Genomic DNA, 21,720 nt, shown 5'->3' with positions numbered 1-21,720 from the left:
CTCATCAACTAAACCATGGTATTGAGTGCCATATCCAGCCGTTTTTTAAACATATCCGGGGATGGCATCTCCACCACCTCCGTGGCCCGATGGTTCCATTGCTCAGTCACTCTTCCAGTGAAGCATTTCTTTCTAACGTCCAACCTAAATTTCCCCTGATGCAGCTTAAGTCTTCGTCCTCTCACTCTGTCAGTTGCTGTCTGGGAGAATAGACACACCCCTCACCTGACAACAGCCGCCTTTCAGGAAGTTGTAGAGAGGGATAAGGTCACATCTGAGTCTCCTTTTCTCCAGAGTAAACAACCCCAGATCTCTCAGCCATTCCTCACAGGGTTCGTGTTCCAAACCCCTCACCAGTCTTGTTGCCCTCCTCTGGACACATTCAAGCATCTAAATGTCCTTCCTAAACTGAGGGGCCCAGAACTGGACATAGCTTACATTAAAATACTGCTATTAGTGCATCCTACTAATATGCTGGAATACCATTTTCCTTGGGAATCTTGCAATTTATTTCACCATGATAAAAATGGATCTGCTAGACCTTTAGTTTGTTTCTTTCAGCAATAGTTTAATTTTTTTATTTTCTCTTTATCAAGCTTGAATTAATTTGGAATGTTTTCCTTCAAAAGGTGACAAAGCAACCTTTTGTGGCATATTGACCATATCCTTGTAAATTTAATTCTTCATGTTTTCTTTTTAATATTGTAGTTGCTGCTTTAAAACAAAGCAAATTTCCTCAAGAGTTATTGCAGCAGATGTACAGTTATTCTTAAGGATATGTGGTTTCTCACTGATTCTTGGCATGGGAAAAGAAGAGATTCTGGGTTGGCTTTATCGCAAGGAATTTAGACTGTATATACTTTTGGCCAAAAGACTTTAGTTACAAAACAAAACCCATCCTGTGTTGTCACTGTGCTTTGCATTTCTCTACTAATTGTTTTCAGCTTGGATTGTATGATAATACATGTGTTTGATATGTGTGGTTTGTTTTTGTCGAACTCCATTATCCTGTCTCATGTTCTTGGAGTGCCTGAAGTAGTTTCACTAATCTGTCAGCATAGTATGTACTTGTGGATAAATATAGACGTGCAGCCACTCTGTGAGTGGTCATCATCATATGCTGAAGCTAAAAATTACCCCTTTGGTTATGGAAAGGCTGAGCTGATCTGCAGGCCTGCTCTAGCTCGCACACTGCAGGTCTTCAGCATTTGTCTATTGAGAAATACTAAGAAACTGAAGGGAATGTCTTCCTCACAAGCAGTGAGGAAGTGTGAAACAGGATTATGAAACAACTAATTTATTTTTCAATTTTAGTTAGAAAAGGATTCTAACTTTTCTAACTGAAGGAGTGGAGCATTTCAGGAATTCACAGGCTCATGGATATTACAGTAGCATGTTGGAGAAAATCCAGCGTGATCGGCTTTATAAAGGGGCTCGGTAGGTATGAAAATACTGCAAATAGATGTTTCCATTTGTCTTATTAGTTTGTTCATTGTTGCTAAAGTGTGAATTTGACACAGTTTACTAAAATAATGCAACCTCTGCTTTTCTGCTTAAAGATACTGAAAATTTAATAATTGTATGGCTGAAGTTATATCCAATGTAGCGCAGATTCTTGGCTTGTGCATTATGATCGTTCAGTTGTTTTGATTCCTCTTACAGCTCTAAGAAAAACACCTGTATTGCAGATCATAATTGGGAATCTGTTAGGATAATTTAATTTGGTACTCATCCCTTGCCTTAGCTTTTGACCATGTGTTACACTAAAACTACTGTGCTTTTTTACAGGTGTTTTTCTGATCAGGGAAATGATCAATACATGGAAAAATCTAGCAGTGATTTTATGTCAGGAGGCCTTTCCGTGGCAATAATATATGGCTGTGATGACAACCATGTGTGATATTTCATTATATTTCTGTATTTATTCCTTGTCTTTAATTTTTTAAAATACATAAAATTGAGAAAGTGATATGGTTATAGCTTGCACTAAAATACTCTGTAGGGTAAGAGCATAATTTGAAATACAGCTCATTGCTCATTTAGTAGAAAAATAGGGAACCATGTTGGAAACAAAAAAAGATACTCAGACAGAATTACACCCCCAAATGGTACAGACATTTTATAGCATGGTTAAACTTTCTTACAGATTTTCATAGGATAGGAGCTTTAAATATGTAAACAACTCTCTAAATTTGATCTGTAGATTCTCTGCTGTTGCAGAGTCCTTGGGCATCAGGGTTACCATGGTCTCCTCCATGTGCATCACCATTCATTCTGCTGGGGGATGAGCTACTTTTCTCTAGGTAAAGGGTTTAGCTTAATGCAATACTTGTGTGGTGCAAGTAATGAAAGTAACCAATGCCCTACAATATAAAGGCATTCAAACTAAACGCTTCTGTGGTCTGTTCTGGTACTTCTCCTGGTATCACATTTATTATTTTGAAATCAGGCAGTATAAACTAAGTTTGTTAAGGAAATCAATATCTCAAATTGAGTATAACTCTTTCCTTCTACCATATACCCTCCATATGTCTTCTGTATGAAGCCACACAAACTATAGATGGTGATTTCTCATGTTAAAATTATGTATCTTATTTAATGGGGCAGTGTTTCTCTGCCATAGAGGACAAAACTGAGCACATTTTTTTTATTGCTACATCTAAGGCTCACAGATAATGTGTCATGTGTCAACATAAAGGGACCAATCAGGGATAACTTTAATGCAGCTGCTTCTTAAATTTTGAATCCTTGATTTCCAATTTTGTCTCAGAGGCAACATTTTTTTTAGTGAGATTTGTAGGGCTCTCAGTCTAGGCATAAAAGCTATATTCTTTTAAAGCTCATACATTATTGTATAGATATCAGTGATAGCCTTGTCACTGGGCCAGATTTTTTGCAATGCAAATATCAAGCATATGCAAATGCTGGAGATAATGGAGTTGAAAAGATGCCTTAGAAAAAGCCAAACCTATATATAATATATATTATTATTATAATATTATATATTATATATAATATATATATATGTAATAGTTCATGACCATGATCAACACCAGACCCTCAGAGTGTGGGCAATTTTAGCTTTCACACTAAAGATGCTTAAATGGACTTAACAGCTACAAAATGGTCTTTTAAAAAACTGAACTAAATCAATGTCATATGTCAGTCATTTTCCTAACTGCTGTAATTGCTATAGTAATGATAGATGTTAACCCCCAGGATGTGCTTTTTCTGTATTTGGGAAAAGACTGTAAAGTTCTTTATTTGCGAGAAGTGCTAGAATATAAATTTTTGGTGCACTGGCAAATCTCACAGATAATTGCATTCCTCTATTCCAGTGTGCAAATAAGTGACTTTTCAGTTAGATGTCTGGAAAAAAAAATTAAATCTGCCTGTGTCACAAACCTAACAGAATCATTGTTAAAAGGCTTCCTACTAACAATGACTATGTGGATTGAAATTCCAGTCTCAGAGTCCTGTCTGAATGCTACAATGATTGAAGATTAGGGTGGCAGCTCCCAGGTAGCATGGGTAAGGTTTTTTAAACTTAATTTCGCCAGGATGGGAGGCGTACCTGCTCTCACACACCGCCTGCATGCCTGCCTGCCTCCCATGAATCCCCCCGGTGTTTTGAGCTGAGCAGCCAGGTTTAAAGCAGAGCTGCTGAGGAGCAGAAGGCAGGTTTGTGTTCTATTAGATTGCAGCAGATTTCTCCGAGAAGCAGCCTGAGCTGGCTGCCTGGCCCCAGCCCGGCGGTGTTGTGCTTGGCAGGGGCGCAGCGCTCAGCTCCAAGCCTGGCAGCTCAGCGTGGTGGCACTGCAAGGGACGGGGCTTGTGCTGCACAAGGGACACAGATATTTAAGAAAATTGGATTTGCTGCTCACCAAAAAATTTTCCTGACTGAGCACTTGGAGATGGAGCTGATTTCATGGGTAGATGTAAGCCGGTCAAAACCACACATTTGGCAAATATATTCCTAACTGCAAAAATATTGTCTGACTCCATCCTAAAGCTATTTGCAGAGAGATTTCCATTGCCTAGTGTATTTGATAGTCTATAAAAATTTGCATCTGATCCTTTGCATCCCACTGTCTTCATGTTTAGGTTTTAAGAGAGCCTAGGTGATGACAGAAGAGCAGTAGCACTTACACACTTCTCTGGTGTACAGTCTACTTTGAAGTAGATTGTTATTGAGAACAATGTATTTTTAGAACAAGGTTTGTGCAATATAAATGTAGGACTGTTTTATACACTTTGTTTTTTGCAAAGAGTCATAATGCCAGGAAGATTCCATGATAATGCTTCTGCCCTCAAAAATCAAGTGAAACTTTGCAGGAAGCAAATCTAGCAGGAAACATCTGTTACAGTGGGAGAAGCGCTGCTGCTGTGCTGAAGAGTGATGCTGTACCTCATCAGTGAGGGGTTATTTTCAAAGAAAAGTGTAGATGTGTTACACTTGCAGAATAATAACTACATGAAGAGAAGAATTTTTGTCCTCTTATATACAAACTTCTAACCTGATTTTTCTAAAGGAAAACCTGTTCTCTTTTCTCTAGTGCATCCTTTTTTATTTTTCAGTGTGTAATTTTAGCTTCTGATTTAAATGCTCTCAAGCCATAAAGTTTCTTCTTTTAATTATTTTTTCATTTTTGTTCAGCAGTGAAGTGTTAAAGTCCATAGGAAGCAAATCTGATTTATCCTTAAAACAATCATATGTCACTAATAATTGACAGGTAATTTCAGTAACACTTGCAATTCTGTTCCTCAAAGGAGAAGGCTAAAGGTATTAGATGTGAGGTAACCGTCATTGTAGCTCATTCTTCCTTCTCTCTTTCTTTCTATGCAACTTGGAGGTAACACTCTGCTATGAGGAAGTGCTGTAATGATTTTAGTTCACAATAGTTCCATGGTTTGTATTGCATTAAAGCATCTCCATCTGAATCATCAGTTGTGCTTGTGGGCATTGTGACACTTTTATTACATTCAGAGTGGATAATGGCTGGTCTTGCCAGTCTTACTTAATTTTCTGCTTTTAAAGTCTCTGGCAAAACTAACAGAGAAAGAGTGCTACCAGTACCTGTTTGAAGACCAAACATGACTTTTATTGCCAATAAGAGTTGAGCCCTGAGGATTTTGGGTTGTAAATTTTATGTGTAAAATGGTGGCATTTGAAGTGCTGCCATTTACTTTTCCTTCATTCACAGCCAGTTGAGCTCAGTCTAGTATACAATACCTTGATACTCATTATGGGGAATTCAATCACAGGATAATTTAGATTGGAAGGTATCCCTGATGGATGATTAGTCCAACCCCAGCTTGCTCACCAGCTAGGGAAGGTTTCTCAGGACCTTGTCTGGTCAACTTTCAAGTATCTCCAAAAGTGGATTTTCTGCTGTATCTCTGGACAACATGTATCTGTGTTTGCTCACCCCCTCACAGTGGAAATTATCTAATAGAAATTTCCCACATTCAGACTAGTGTCTGTTGCCTCTTGTCCTTTCATCTTCAGCTCAAAGAAGAATCTAGTTCCTTGGCATCTTTGCTAGACTCCATTGGGTAGCTGAGGGGTGCAATAACATTCTCTTCTCGAGGTTGAATCGGTCCAGCACTCTCAGCCTTTACTAATCTAGCAAGCCTTTGACCATCTTCATGGTCCTCTCTTGGCTCTGCTTCAGAATAGCAATGTCATTCTGGCATGGGAGAGACCAAAACTGAACAGAATACACCAGGTGTAATCTCAAAAGTGCCAGGTGGAACTGTAGGATTTGGTTCTTTCCAGAAAGCTAATGCATAATTAATACTTTTTGGCCTTGGAAAACATTCTATGTCTGACTCTTCATGTAAGATTTATACTGGTAACATGTATGTTCTTTTTTTGAGTCATTCTTGTCATTCTTCACCTAATATAGATTAAAGAATAAGACCCTTTACAACTCACCATAGTCAAAAGACCAGACTCCTGATTTTTGCAAGGCTAAGCCAGTTTGAATAGCAATAAAGAATAGATTTTTGTTACTTGACAACTGAGTTACAGGTCTGACTTGCGCACAAAAGACAAAAAATGAGGATATTTTTCAGTTGCATAGTATAGTAAACTATGTTTACTATATTTACTAAAAATAGTGCACTGCATAGTAAACACCACTCCATTTTAATACAAAATATTTCATCTTTTATTTCTTCTTCCAGTTAGACAATGTATATTTTACCTATGGTTCCATGGAAGTTATATTGATGTGTCATGTATTTCTTTGATTAGCAGCTAGTCTCCAGTTTTGCTTTGACAGTGCAGTGAGCTGTTGAGGTGCTCTGTGAAAGTTAAACCGTGTTGAATTACCCAGAAGTAAATGTGTCTTTTCTACATTTCAGCTTCTCCAGTTGGTAACGGATATATCAAGCCACCTGTCCCTCCTGTTTCTGGTACACAGAGAGAAAAAGGCCCTCCAGCCATGTTGCCCATCAGCATTGACCCAGACAGTAAACCAGGCGAATATGTCCTGAAGAGCTTGTTTGTTAACTTCACTACTCTGGCTGAACGCAAGATTCGCATCATCATGGCAGAACCTCTTGTGAGTAAAAAGAAACTCCATGCACATGTATACTGTGCTTTGAATTTGTTTCAAAATCAGGCTTGCTCGCTGTGCAATGAAGAGTATTTTGCTTGTAATCTGCGTTGGAGTTTGATAGTGTTCCCCAAACTGTAAGATGTGCTGCTTTGGCAAGTAGAATGTCGTGGGAGAGGGCAGAGGTATGCAAGACATGCCAAAGAGGTGACATGAAAAGGAATTAATACTGAATTTCTGTTTGCAACATGGGCACACGTTAATGGGATTGAGAGGCAGAAGAGGTGTCAGCCAGCATAGATTTCACAACTGGGAGAGCAGTCACTGGAGTCAAAATAGATTAGAAAATGCTGAAATATGATAAAAGCAGTATTTCTGAACATTACAGGTTTTCAGCTAAAACATTAAAATGGCTACCACTGCTGACTCCTCTTTTAGTTCTGACAGTAGTAGATTTCATAATCTAATAGGTGCTATAGGAGGGCTATAGCACCTATTTTCCAGTTATGAAAAAGCATGCAGCACTTGAAAAAGGAGTTACATTTCAAGGTCTTGGACCATGAGCGAGCCATTGTCATTTGTATTTTTAGGCAAATTTAGCACACAAGTATGTCTGTTACAATTTGCCTTATGTAACTGATCTTCCAGGACTCTGCTCATTTAACTTGAGATTACATTTTATATACAGCCTTGCTGTTTTGATTAAGGAAGAATATTTCTAAAACTTATAGTTTAGCTCTGATGAGATTAAAAAAAAACCAAACTAAAAATACCCAGAAATCTTTACTTCTGTACTATAAGGGAAGTTTAATAAAATCTTAGAATCTTTTTGTTATAAAATCCAATGTAGAATACTTAGTTTAGTTCCCCATTTTCAGGATATTTTAAAGGGCAGAATTAAAGTTTTCTTTTATTCTGATGACATCTATTTAGCTTTGATTTAGATTCAGAAGCATTTGATGTTTGGAAAGTTTTACCAGGCTTTCTTCTGAAACATTAGCTAGATGCAAGATGACAGAACTATCTTACATAATTTGGAAATAACACCACAGAAAGCTTACAGTAAAGAATATTATGACAAAAATCCAGATTTTTCTTCTTTGATGAGTTCCCTCCAAATCACAAAAAGTAGAATAACCTGACAGTTTTTCTGTCCTTTTAAAAAATAAAATAGCAGCATCTATTTATTATGATCCAGTTTTCATGTGATGCCCAGAGAATGTCTTTAAAATTTTTAAACAGAATGTATAGAAAATTATTTGACAAGATCAGGAAAACAGTCAGAGGACCAGTACTGAGGATATATTTTCATTGCAGCACCTGTGTTACTCTTAAGCATGAACCTCTGCATTTTCATATAACATTTCAGGCTTGGACTTATTCCCATTTCACCTTCAGTTGCTGTGTTTTTTTCACATTGAGAAACTTATTATCTGAATGTTGATCTTATTCTTGAGGTTGTTCAATGGAATTTTATTTGATTAATTCAATGTAGAATGTAGAAATATTTCAAGAGACTGGAATGTCACCTTCTTGTCATCATTTTCAGAACATAATTTTACAGGGGTCTGACCGTGAGTCACTAACAATAATTCAATTACATACTCACATCTCATTAGTACTAATAAAACTTACATGTCATGGCATGCTGCTGTTTCAGGTTGGCTGTGACCAATGAGTAGGCAGGATTCTGTAGACATTCAGTCAAAATGATTTTGAAATAATTAGGTTGTAATGAAAGAAGTGACAAGGGAAAATGGCAAAAATTATTCTCAAATAACAGCTAAGAATTTGAGTCTACCCTTTTTGCGAGGTGGCTGCTGGATGTTTAGCAGCTTTGTTCCAACATTTTACTTTACTTACTAGAATTGTGACCAAGAAGTCCCACGGATTTGGGAGACGAAGTTTATAAGTTGATGGTGAAAAGCTACCTTTTGGCCTTTTTTCACAATTAGTTAGTCAGATGTTGAACTCTTTGAAGTTTATGGTCTAATTAAACTCAAGTGTACTTCAAAGAAAGTCAAACTTGCACAGTGCTCAACACTGAGATATTTCTAGTTTGATTTCTCCAAGTCATTACAAGATATGACAGTTTAATTTTATAATGAGCAATGAATACTTAGGATTTCTTCTAGAGAAGATAAAATGATCTTTTTATAATATTGTTGCCTTTACGTCTCTTTTATCACAAAGTCTAGCTCACATTGAAGCTCTGAAGTTACTGTGGTTAAATTAAATACTTACGGATACCTTTTTTACCTAGATCATTCTTTTCATACATGTTCTGCCAGCTTATACTTCCTGATTATCATTGGTGTTATTTTTATGAATTTTTGTCTCAGTTTCTTTGGGTTCCATATGTCCATGTGATATATCAGTCTCTTTCTTTTGTGATGCACACAGAGCAAAAGTGTAAATTTCAGTGTTCTGACAACTATGTAGTGAAACCATGTTTGTGTCACGCCGTGAGTTGCAGATGCCAGAAAGGCACTAGAAATCTTTGCTATTTTCTAGTGTGTCAATGAAGGGCACAGCAAACCCCACCCCTTCCTGCAGCAACATGAAGTCTCATCTGGGATAGCAATATTCCAGGGGGAGAGAAAGCAGAGGGCAGTGACACCTACTCCTCCTGCTGCCTTGGCCGGCAACCAAGTATCATTTGACATTTTGGTTACTGGATCTGGCAGTGATCATCATAAAAAACACGCTCCCCACTTAATATATTTTCTAGACATAAATATAATGTCAGCTATCCACTGCTAAGTCTTTAACAAGTTAAAATGGAAAACCTTTGTTTCCAGATTTGACATTTTTTAACTTTGCCCGCAGAATATTTTATTCAATATTTCAGGCAATTTTTCCCTTTTTAGGATCTCTGATATACAAAAAAAACCAATTCAGTAATTATAAGTTCACAGTCATGTGGCTAATTTTTAATGATTAACTACTGTACCCAGATTGTCAAGTTATATTATTTCAAATAAAAAGTATTTGGCAGCAGACTTGATTAAAGTAAATTGTTTATAAAATAAAATCCAGTTTATAAAATTAAATTCCCCTAAATGAAATGTAAATATTTTTTTCTTAATAATCTTTAATAATTTCCTGGTTCTTTTCTGTAGATAATGGTTCTTATTTGTAAGAAATATTAAGATTTTATTCCACAGACCTTTTTCCACAGCTGATTTAATTAATATTTAATTTTTATCAGTTTTTATTCTAAATCTTCTCTGCGTTGCTTCACTTCTAAATACAATTTGATATTTCATTACTGCTGATTTTTTTCAAGCAGTGATGATCTTGAAATGAAGCTAGAAAGAGGAAGCCAGGGAAATATTCTTGCCAGTTCAATTGAAAGAATATGTTTCATAGCTCTGTAAGGAGGAAGCCTAGAAAAAAAGTTTCCTTTTTTAGGGCTGTTGATTATCACTTTGGGTAATAATTCATCCTGTGCATACAGAGCGCGCTAATCTTTAAATAAGCCTTTCAGCAGTACTTACACACAGCTGTAGACATTGATAAAACATAGGGAGCTACAGGCATTGACAGTTGTTAATGGTTAATTTAGCTGTTGGTAAACTTTCATTATGCTTTTCTCCTGCAAGCATCTTCTTTTACTGAGCTTGTCTAAATTCAGAATCTCTCTGAATACTGAACTCAAGAACAGAATTTACTCATTATAGGATTGGGACTATAAGCATATTCATGAATTCTGCATGTAACTCTTTCTTTTTAGGTTAGGCAGGTTTAATCTCACCGCTAGGAAAAAACCCTGAAAGGAGTGGTGTGGTTGATACTAGTGTTTTTATTACTTCCATTTCATTAGAAGCTTGAAGGCATTAAAGTAGAGATCTATTTCAAGACAGAGCTGGTGATAACAACGTAGCAGATGGTTCAGAAGACTTTGAAAGAAAGGAAAGAATAATGAAAATTGCAGAGACTGACCAACCAATATGTATAGTGGGACTGGTTTCTGATTAGCTTCAGTCTAGGCTTCGCTTTCTCTAGGGAGAGAAGAATATGCTAAGAACAGAGAAAAGGAAGTAGGTTTTTTGGTTTTTGTTTTCTGAGGACTGGGCTGTGATAACTGGTAGGATTTATATAGGCTATGATAATACCAAGCAGTTTTATCCCACAGCTGTAATGCAGAATTTTCTGGTTTACGTGGACTAAAACTCCAGCTGCATCACACAAGGTGACAACTCCTTGTTTGTCACCTGTAATGAGACACATTACTCTTACACATGTTTTACATTTGAAGTCCTCATTGATAGTTTGGCTTGTACAGGGACTTTGGACCCCTGTTTGTTCATAGTGAATAGATACTAGTTACTGTAACTAGTAACAGGTAATTTCCTGGAAAAGAGGAAAAGCAAGCTGCCTTGCTCTGTTCTAAATATTCACTCAGTGTATGTATGCCCAGACAAACTGACAATTACAAATTTTTATTTGAATACCTTTATGCAAATATATATTGAAAATTCTGTTCTCCTTTCTCCTGAAAGTCTGTCAAATCAGTACCAGTAACCAGGAGGAAAAGGCTTCAGGTCAAATCACCTGGGGACACCTCTCATATGTACTTACATGGTACAGTTACAGCCTCTGAAATAAACACATAGCTAAGAAAGTTCCAAGTAACAGAATTTTAAAGAAAACTACTGTCAGTAGCTCCCAAGTTCACTTCAAAAATACACTTTCCTCACTTCTTTTTCTGTTCTGTGAAGACAGGTGCACAGTTGGTGACAATAAGTATCTACCTGATGTTAAAGCAGTAGTGGACAGCAGACCATGGCCAGGGTCATTTGCTGTCCTGTATTATGCCTGGCTGGCTGGGTCTTGAGAGAATGTGGCTCCTGTTTGCAGAGGTCTCTGCTGTGCTTGGAGCAGCCCTGCAATTACAACCCTAAATTTATTCAAGCCAACTGATAAGGGCTTCCTATAGGCTTTATTAAATCAGGTCACGTTATTCTGAGTGGGCAACCAGTGGTCAGGGCCCTAAGGGCACTAATAAGCCTTAATGGCCTCCTCTGAGTCTCTCCCACACCTGCCCACAGGCCAGGACCCATTCCCAGGTTTTGGAGCCATTAGTCCCTGCCACAACAGGGCTAGTCTCATGCTCCCACTGCCCTGCCCCCTCCCTATGGCTGAGCCAGGTCACAGAGCTGAAAAACCTTAATAAACCTTTACAAACCTTAATAAACAGTTGAAATTATACCTCGAATAGCAGTTTCATGCAAAGGTCATAACATAGACTTGGAAGTTTCGATCTCCATCATCTATTGGTCTTATTGTTACATGGAAATCACTGTATCAAGTATTTTTTTTAGAGCATCATGCTTATTCCAGTCCAACAGGCTCATAAATGAAAGATCTTGGACTCTCATACTGCATCCTATGGCAGCACTCTTGACTGAGGCCTTGTGCATTCCCTGCCCTGGCAAATTAGGTTCCAATCAACAAAATTTTATCTTCTTATATTGGAATTTTTTAGGTTAGAATCACACAATCTACTAACACAAGGTTGTAATGGAATTGTGGTATCAACATAGTGCCCACACTGTCTCCAGGTGGTCTTTTTAAATTTATCATACTTACAGGTTGTAAAATCAACCTCTTTTTTTGTGCACTGTAGTATTGGAATAAATAAAATCATGGAAAACCAAGGGACAGTATTATAATACTAACCAGGAGGATCCTAATAGACAGAGGATTTTGATGTGTTCATTAAGTTACAGTTTTGAAAAGTCGTTCCTATTAAAACAAGTTCTGAAAACAAACAGCCAAGAAAATTTCCTTTCTCACTTGTGCCCGAATGTACCACAGATCTCAGTAAAGTTATCCTTAGCACTCTTTTCAACTTACAGCTTTCACAAAAGCATGTATTTGAAATGTATCTTTCACATTTCACAAAAAAGAACGTCTTTAAAATATTTCTTTCAGAACTGGTCCAGTAGTAGTTATCAGCTTTTTTGGGCTTAAAACATGATAGTAAAAGAAATGTTTGACTTCCTGCCTACAATAAAGCATCTTACTTTGCAATGGAAAATAGAAATGCTGAGAGTAGTAGGTTTGTTGTTTGGATTTTTTGGGGCTTTTTTTGTTTGGGTGTTGTTTTGGGGTTTTTTTGTTTGTTGGGTTTTTTGCTTGGTTTGGTTTAATTTCTTTTTCTGGGGAATTTTCTGCTCTTAATCTGTATATCTGTAACAGCGGTTATCCTTTAATTAAAGTTTGCAACTGTTGATTGTCAACACTGAGTTGAGGGAGTATCTGGTAATTTTTGTAATGTTCAGGTAGGAATGGTAGAGCTCTTGAGTTCCTTGCTAAAGGCTGATGAGAAAACTGGTTTTGTTTGTTGGGAGTTGTTCTGGGTTTTTTTACATTCTATGTTACCTTGGGAAAGTAGCAGCACTAATTTTTGTACTGTGCATCCAAATAACAGTCTTAAGTGGGTTTGCTTCTTTCTTCAGGATGCTTGAAATTTACTTCCATAGAGTATTCTGAAAATCAACTCAGCATTTTTTTGGCCTGGATGGCCTTCTTTTTTCTGACATATCAGTTACTTCAGACTAAACACTCACATGACCAAAATTTATGTGTCCACGTTTTAGTTTTCTTGGTAGACAGCCTAGGTAAAAGATGCCCTTTGCAGAGAATGTGGTAATCAGACAAAAATTAGCCTGCAATACCTGATGTGATGACATAGTCTATCATCGAATCAGAGCACTGCATGACAAGGATGCCAAAGAGTCAAAGCCAGGGAGTGAAAATCTGTATTTGAAGATGATCTGATGTTTTCCTGTATTTTTATATTCAGCAGTATGGGCACATCCTTTTCCACATGAACAAAACAGAAGAGTTGTTACAAAAAAAACCCCAAAGCAATTACATGAAGAAAGAATAGACTCAGTAATACTGAACATGTCTTTTAAACATGCACCTTTCATTTTTTTTTGTGCATTAACTGTAATGACAAGTAGGTTTTTGACTTGAGCTTGATAAATTGGTTTGGTTTTTTTTCAGAGATACAGCATATTTTTAGTTATTTCATGGCCACTTGTAATAAGTTTATTTCCACCACATGAAGTACCATGCACAATTAGCATTGCTTTTTTCTCAATTTTCAACAGTTAAATGAAGTCCATCACAGTTTTTGTTAACATTTTGTCTTACGCAAAGCTGTAGTGTTTCCTTGAAAAGCTGTATTATCATATCTTTTTTATTATGTTTGCCTTTAGAATTTCCAGTTGCTACATGCTTAGAATTTCAAAAGTTAATGAGGGCAATCTCCTTTATTTTACTCTCTGTGTACCATGGTCACTGACACGGTTTCTTAAAAGAAGTGTGTAGCAGCTAATTGATGCTAAGAGAAGTCAAAGATTCTGTTGTCATCCACTGAACAGGCAGTTTATGTGTTTATGCATGAGGACCTGCTGACTTGCAAAGAATGGTTAATGAAAACAGGACACTAATTTGCCTGTTTCATAGAACTTGCAGGTGGGAGACAGTTGTGAGACTATCAGAGTAAACAGATTATCCTTTTCAGTCAAGAAAGCTTGGCTCTCATAATTGCTTAGGTATAAATTAATTAGACTCCTTTGGGTGGTGGGAATTCCTAAATGGTAAAATGGTATATAAGAGACAAAAATCACTTCCTGAGAAGTTTAGAGCTATTTTTCATACAAGAGCTTTTTCTGTGTGACCACAGACTGTTCCATATCCAGTTTTGAAAGGGCCAAATGGAAGTGAATACTCCCAAGTTCAGCTTCATGAACCTGCTGAGTGCAGGATCAGCACAGATCCATTTTGGGAGGGAGGAGGCAGGAGCATAAAGCTGGAGTGGAGGGCTTGGGTTACCCATCACACCACTGATGTGTTTTCCTGGTTTTGTGTGTAGAAAATAAGGCCAGTAAAAATAATTGGCATGTTTGGGAGCAGACCTTTTCCTACAAACACCAATTCTCTTTCCTTCTGAAAAGTATATAAGACATTTGGGGCAGAGGGAGCTGATGTGCTGATTCATCATACGAAGAAAGAATTGGGGATTTTTGGGCTCTTAAGATTGTGCTTACATGCCTTTTACATATACTGTAGCTGTAATAGTTGAATGTGTTCTATGCCTACTCCATTTTATGTGAAAAGGTCCATTTTTCTGTTCGGTGAGTCTTCCACCCCAGTAGAGCACTCAGTAGGGTATGTCTGTCTGCTTTTTAGTGTGCAGTGCAAAAGTTAAAATTTGGATAAAAATATCCTTTCACCATTCTTTTAGAAAAAAAAAAAATTTAAAAATGGGGTTTGATCTCAATCAGTAATACAGTAGCCTGCCACAGTTCAGAAGGAAAAACAGTCCTAATGGTTGCTGAGATTAAAAATAGCTTTAAGGGGCATTATATATCATTATAACATGGTGACATAGTGAAGCTTAATAGGCACTACAACATCCTTTTCTTTTTACATTTCCCTGAACACTCAGTTCTGTGACAGGTGGCTATTCCTGTGTAAATTTACCCAATTATATTTGTGTAGCAGCCCTGAAAAAGCCTTAATATATTAACCATTAAAAGTCACTGACAGTCTTTGAAGAAATGTTTTAGTGTGCCTGTGTGAAGAGAGGGTTTGAATGATAAGTTGTTTTTTAGGTAATTTTTAATTATTGTATTTAGTTGATGTATGCAAATATGATAAAATATGCATTTTCCATTGCATATTTCACATATTCTGTTTCATTATATTCTATTTATGTTTTCCCAAGAGCAGTGATGGATAGGAAGGAAGTTAAGTTTTAGTTGAGCATTTTGTTTTGTAGGCATTGGTGACACAAAACATTTAGCTGGTTTATTGAAAAACAATAGTTTCAAATATTAAATTGCCTTTATTGCTTACCTCTAATGTATTTATATTATGGGAGTTTCCAGCATGCACAAATATGCAATTGAAGGCAGCACTTCAAACAAGAAATAAGGATGTTTAGTTTAGGGATTAAAAATGGAAATGCTACTATTGAGAATCCATTCTTCTGAAATTTTCTCATGTTTTTTGATAGTTCAGTAAGATATGGGCCCTTTCATATTAATCACAACTTTTTTTATTCATATTTTGTTGTTGTAGGTTTTGGCTCCAAATTCAGCCGAACTGTTTGTCTAAGATTTGGAAGACATTTCTGTAGAATGTAGTGTATCGACAGAGACTAAAATAAGTCAACTTATTATATAAAAAGGCCTCTTTGCCATTCATGAGTTGGGTGGGCAAGAAAATAAAGTGAAGTAAAATTGTACAATGAGGCTAGAAAACAGTTTTAGGATTTTTTTGAAAACTAATTAAGTGTATCTCCAGAGTAAATAGACTACTATGGAATCTATTGCCCAGAGACAGTTTCATATTGTTACGCATTTTAACCTTCCTTTACAAATCCTGAACCTGTGGTATGCAGTAAAGACACCTACCATGAGTATAAATATATTTTATATGGTATGTGCCATAGCAACAATGTTGAAAATACTGCATAAAATGAAATGGAAAGGTTTGTAAGGATATTAGAGTTAAGCAAATAGAATAGGTAAGTTGTTTACAGTAGATGAAAAGAAATTATTTATTGCAGAAATAAAAATTGCTGTTTTCAAAGGACACTTGAAGTACCTTCACATAACTGAATTGCCTTTGAATATACTCAGTTATGTCTCCCTGCAATGGTCCTCATATCATGAATGTGTTCATGCTTTTATATTTTAGGAGTGCTTAGACAACAAAACCCCACATTTCTATCTGGCCCTTCATCTCTATTCACTTCTTAATCTATTCAGCACTCAGCATAAGTAGCAACAAGTATTAACAACTTCTACGCTGGGCTCTCTCAAACCTCCAAACTCCACACACAATCTTACATGGCTGTTGCCACTCACTGCAGGGCTACAGTGAGCGGCTGTGGTGTGGACACCCTGCTCCCAGAACTGGAAGGCTGTGTGCAAAGACTCTCATCTCCATGGGGTCAGGTTGGGTCCTGACACAGAGGCTGCAGGTAGCGCCAGAGGCAGCACAGTCCTTGGAAAGAGTCAAGGAAGAAGGAGCAGCAGCAGCCCAAACAGGGGCATGACGAAGAGGCAGAGACAGCTGCAGCAGCAGCTGCTGCCTGGCAGGAGTGTGAGGGGAAGGGAACAGTGGGAACAGCAGTAGGTGCAGGATGGGATGAAGGGAGGAAAAAGGCCTCAACTGAAGCCCTAAACTGGAGACATTGAGAAGTTATGGCAGCAGAAGCCTTCCTAGCTTCTGGCAGTTCTCCATCCCAGCTGCCTTCTGCTGCGACCAAGGCTTCTGCATGGCATGTGAGTGGTTTCTTTAGGTCAGTGCCTCATGGCTGGGGAAGCCCTGGTGTAGTGCCTGTAGGAAGGCATGTGACGACTTGTGTGGCACAACCCATTGGAGGCATCTTCTTTAACTCAGGGGTGCATCCCCTAGGAAATGTCATCATCAGAAACTAAAGTATCTGGGATGTGTATGTGCTTCCTCAGATAGGTTACAGGTGATGAGGGCATTTTCAGGATTGCAATTCCTGACTTGGGTTTCCAGAACATGGCTTGTCTTGTTTAATTGTGTTCTCCTTAGAGACAGCATGGGATGAGGAATCCCACACCTCATTTCTGCCTGAAATGCTACTCTCTGAAAGCCAGGTACTGCAGTGTTGTTCATGGAAACACAAAGCTTCCGCATGCTGAAGCCCTTTTTGTTGAAACTGACCTTAAGAACTTTCTCTTCGGTAACACAAGTCTTCTGCAACAGAATCAGAAATGTCATAATTAAAAAGAAAAAAAAAAAAGGGTGTTGATTCTTTGTTTTCTTAAACTATGGTAATTCTTAGTATGCTGATTTGTCCAGGACCCATGAAAACTTAAGAATCCTTTTCCTTTTAAGTAAGTTGAACCCTACTTTTGAAAGTTTATCTGCTGTTCTTTTCAGTGAGCAGCATTAGACAAAAGAAGTATTGTCCTCCTGTGAGACACAACTAATCAGGGTAGCACCAAATTACTGATTGAGGAGGAGGAGGACTATGGGTGGGGTAGTGTCCTGTGTTTTTATCAGGGTTGCAATGTTTTTTACTGCAGATGTTCATCACCAATAATCTGTCATAAAGTTATAATTAATAGCTGTTGTGCCCAAAATGTAACCTGGAGGAGTTGCTTTAGATATTTAGAGAAAACAATGAAAAATATTGATGGCTGTTCTGGGTAAATCAGTGACTCAGTAGAAAGCATTTTGTTGATTTTTGTATTTGGTAGGTAGTCAGGGGATACTGCAGTCACCCCATAGCTGGCCTCCTTTCCAGCTGGCATTACAAGTGGATCAGCATAATTAATTTCAAAATCAGTCAGCAAAGTATACTGGGCAACATTTGCTTCTGAAAAAAACATGAAATAATAGAAATCTTTGGTCTAACTCAAGTCTTTCCATTTCCTTATCTCATCAGCTTTATAGATTTCTTTATTTTATATCTAATAGCCACTGGTGGGAATAGTATTTTGCCTGCTACATTAACAGATGCTCATGAGTGTAATAGTTTGTTGAAAGCTGAACACAAAATCTCATTCTGAGCTGGTGGGAGAGCCCCAGTCTTGCAGCTGTAGGAGAAGAAAGAGTCATGATTTACAGAAGAATAAGGCACTGGCACATTGCAGACACCAGAAACAGTAGTGTAATTCACAGCAGAATTGTGATAGTGACAAGTGACATGTTTTTCAGACTGTCATCTGCCCTCATGTGTTGTTTATTTTTGTTGTGGTGTAGGAGATTCAGGTTTTGTATACCGTTGCATGCATCTAGAATATTGGCCTGTGCTCTTCTCCATGTCTCACTAGCTCAGCCTCCTTGACAAAGAAGCCATGCAGGTGAATGGATGTTCACACATGGCTTCTCTGAGTTGGGCAGTTCTCCTTGGCTTTACCAGTTGCACTGAGAGTATGACCTGAAAATTTGCTTCCATTCTGAAAATACCTTTTGTTATTTTTTTAGTAATAATTTTCCCCACAGTTGTCTTCCTTAAAAATGAACTCTGTGATCTATGATTCTTCCTAGACCACTTTTCTTTCAGTATGTCCTGCAGGATGCAATATAATATAATATAATATAATTAATATAATATAATATAATACATAATATTTTATATTTTATTATATACAAACATGGACATGTTCATATTGCCTGGTAGTTTTATAACAGGATGGTACATCATGTAACAGAATCACAGAATCGAGGTTGGAAAGGACCTTCAGGACCATGCCCTAACACCTCAGCTAAACCATGGCACCGAGTGCCACGTCCAGTCTTTTTTTTCACATCCAGAGATGGCAACTCCATCACCTCCCTGGGCAGAAAATACCAGTACTTTATTGCTCTTTCCGTGAAGAACTTTTCCTAATATCCAAACTATGTTTTCATTGGTGCAGCTGAAGACTGTGTCCTCTCATTCTGTCAGGTGCTGCCTGGAGAAAGAGACCCCCACCTGACTACAGCCACCTTTCAGGGAGTTGTAGAGAGTGATAAAGTCACCTCTCAGTCTCCTTTTCTCCTAAATAGAGCCCCTTGGTTAAGTATTAGAGAAAACACTTTTTAGGATGTTGAAAGAATTTATCATCGGTATGAGCACAAACTCAGATGTAATGAATGGCCAGTCCTTCTCTTTTGTGAAAAGGCACCAAAATTATTCAAGATACTCTGTCAGTATTGGCTGATACATATGCAGAGGCCTCCAGGATCAGATCAGGAGGCCCATTATGTGAGTAAATGTCTAACAGAAAAATATGAGTAGAATATGATAGTGTTGATCTTAAGTAATACGTATTTAATATATTTTCTTTCAGGAGAAGCCACTGACCAAATCGCTGCAACGAGGAGAAGATCCCCAGTTTGATCAAGTAAGACACTTGAAATTACATTATTTCCATTCCTCAGGCTAAAAGAGGAGTGCATTGGAGGGCATTCGATTGTCCTTATACTGTTGTTGCATACTATAAAAGTAATATTTCTTGATGTGCTTTGGTAGCATGATAAATGGTTGCCCAACCATTCTTGGATATAAATTGGAAGAATTTTTCCTCTGTTTCCAAGGTCAATATTTTTTCTGCCATAGAACTTGTTACTTTTTATAGTGTATTAGGCACAAGTATTGTTTCTTGTCTGTTTCCCCTGATGGGGATCTTGAAGCAAAATACGTATCTTTTCAAAGTATGTGGTTTTTTAAACAGGTGTGTGCCCCCCAATCTTTCTTTTATGAGGTTTCTTTTGTAGTTTATATGAGGGCCTGTAGTACCATGGTGGTTGCCATCAGTCTCATCAGTCTAGTTTGCCTCTGTTGTTGTGACTCAGCATGACTTACATTTGTGTTGCACTTCAAATAGGCTGAGCCAATCTGTTGTGTTTAAAATTAAGTTCAATTGTCAGGATAAATACTTGTATATGACAAGGCAGATAATTATTAGGAAAATGGTGGGCAGGGAAAAATAATTAAAAATTAAGTAGAATTTATATAATTAGTCTGATTTCATTAAGTAGAACAATGAAATTGTAATTTATAAAATTAAATTTATATCTGGCTTTAGATTAATTTATTATGTAAGGGAAATAGGACAAGTATAAAAATAAAACCAACAGCAATATACACACTTCTAATTGATTATATAAAGCAGTTTATTTTTGTCAGCAGTCTTTCTTTTTGTCAGCAGCATCTAGAATAACCTATTTTGAAATAGGTTTTTGAAGGAAGATAAGTTCTAAAGAGTTTAACTTACAAAAAGGATGCCAAAACTGGCAGATCTCACTCCCCACAAAGAGGAATGATAAACTCTAGGTGTGCCATTGCTGTCACCATTGCCACTTACTCCACATTTGCCTACACCGCTGTGCTGCCAGGGGCAGAAACACAGGGCAGAAAGACAGCAGGGCCAGAAACAATTCAAAAGGAAGTTACAACCAATGCCATAAGATGCAGGTACCATATTGATTGACTCTGGGAGAGGAGATAGGTATAGGTACAACTTCAGAACTTCAGCTGAACATTCATTGAGTTTTCTGAGACATATCTCCAGAAGTAAAGGTGCCTTCTGAGACTTCACTGGCATTCACTAAGGTTCACTTTGTAATTTTAGCTTGACAGAAGATTGTTCTAGATTGTTCTGTAGCTGCTTTTTGGGGAGAGAGAGCCTGCCTGGAGGGCTGCTCAGAGCAGGAGGTGAACAGAGGAGGTGAAACTTCATACTTGGGAGCTCCCTATCCGCCTCACTGATCACAGAGACCCCGCAGGGAAACCAGTCACTGCAGGCTAAAGGAGGCTCTTTCTGAGTACTTCCTACCTGCCTCCTTAAATTCTTTGTGGTATTCTGACCTTAATTTTTTATACATACTCTTTTCCTGCCTGTGGGAAGAATGTTGCACTCAAATGGGAAAGTGAAACAAATTCAGCCACCCAGATGCAAACCTTGGAATACTGTTCCTGCAGTGCATTAAACAAACTCATAATGGGTGGCCATGATTTGATTAAATATTTATGGTTTAGCAAATTTTGGCCCTTTAAAAGGAAGAATTGGAAGACTGAAAATTCTCCTAGTTACTGGTAAGTAGATGGAAAATTGAGTAATTAAGTCAAGCTCATTTAATGAGCACAGCAAAAGCTTCCTAGAGTGAAACTGTGTGTTTACTGCTGTAGCAATTTACTCTGAGTGAAGGCAGGAGAAAAAAAAACAGATGCAGACCAAACACCAAGGTAAATTTTGTTATGTATGACATTCATATATCTTTCTGTTCACATATCTGAAGTCCTACCTATGTGAAGAGTTGATAGAAAACTACGGTGGTGAGATTGACTTAGATGTCATCAGAAGGCCTTGCTTTCCGCTGCTTGAAATTTTTGAAACAAACTATTTAAGCTGAAATTTTCAGAATTTGTCAGCCTCAGGCCAGGTTGCTGGCAATGTTTCCCTTTTCAGTTTTCACATTGTTTTCTACTTAAATAGCATTATCATTTTGAGATGTTCTGGTGCTCCAGCTACAGGTGTAGACCTGTGATCAGCAGATGGGACCTGAACCTGGCTTATGAGCCCATTTTCAAGAACATGGTTCATACTTACCAAAATTATTTTAGTTCGGCTAAATCCATCAATACAATCTAAATTATTAT

The 21,720-nt window shown here is 37.6% G+C and overlaps 1 protein-coding gene across 6 annotated transcripts in view; it reads left to right on the top strand.

Moving 5' to 3' along the window:
- The window catches only part of FRY (FRY microtubule binding protein), a 220,208-nt gene that overhangs the window by 86,433 nt on the left and 112,055 nt on the right, over positions 1-21,720 (top strand). For 5 of the 6 annotated variants that reach the window (XM_088067734.1, XM_088067729.1, XM_005516302.3 and 2 more), the window contains 2 exons: positions 6,370-6,569; positions 19,409-19,462. In XM_088067734.1, coding sequence (XP_087923860.1) covers positions 6,450-6,569; positions 19,409-19,462 — 174 coding nt within the window. In that variant the 5' untranslated portion in view covers positions 6,370-6,449. Of the gene's footprint in view, positions 1-1,186; positions 1,438-6,369; positions 6,570-19,408; positions 19,463-21,720 lie in introns of those variants that run through there. The other variant, XM_088067723.1, reaches the window with a different exon arrangement.

The sequence above is a fragment of the Pseudopodoces humilis genome, chromosome 2 (genome assembly GCF_049639895.1).
Source record: "Pseudopodoces humilis isolate 2021_Gansu_Grassland_sample_001 chromosome 2, ASM4963989v1, whole genome shotgun sequence".
Classification (NCBI taxonomy): domain Eukaryota; kingdom Metazoa; phylum Chordata; class Aves; order Passeriformes; family Paridae; genus Pseudopodoces; species Pseudopodoces humilis.
The sequence above is the reverse complement of the archived record's forward strand: the minus strand, read 5'-3'. Positions and strand labels throughout refer to the sequence as shown.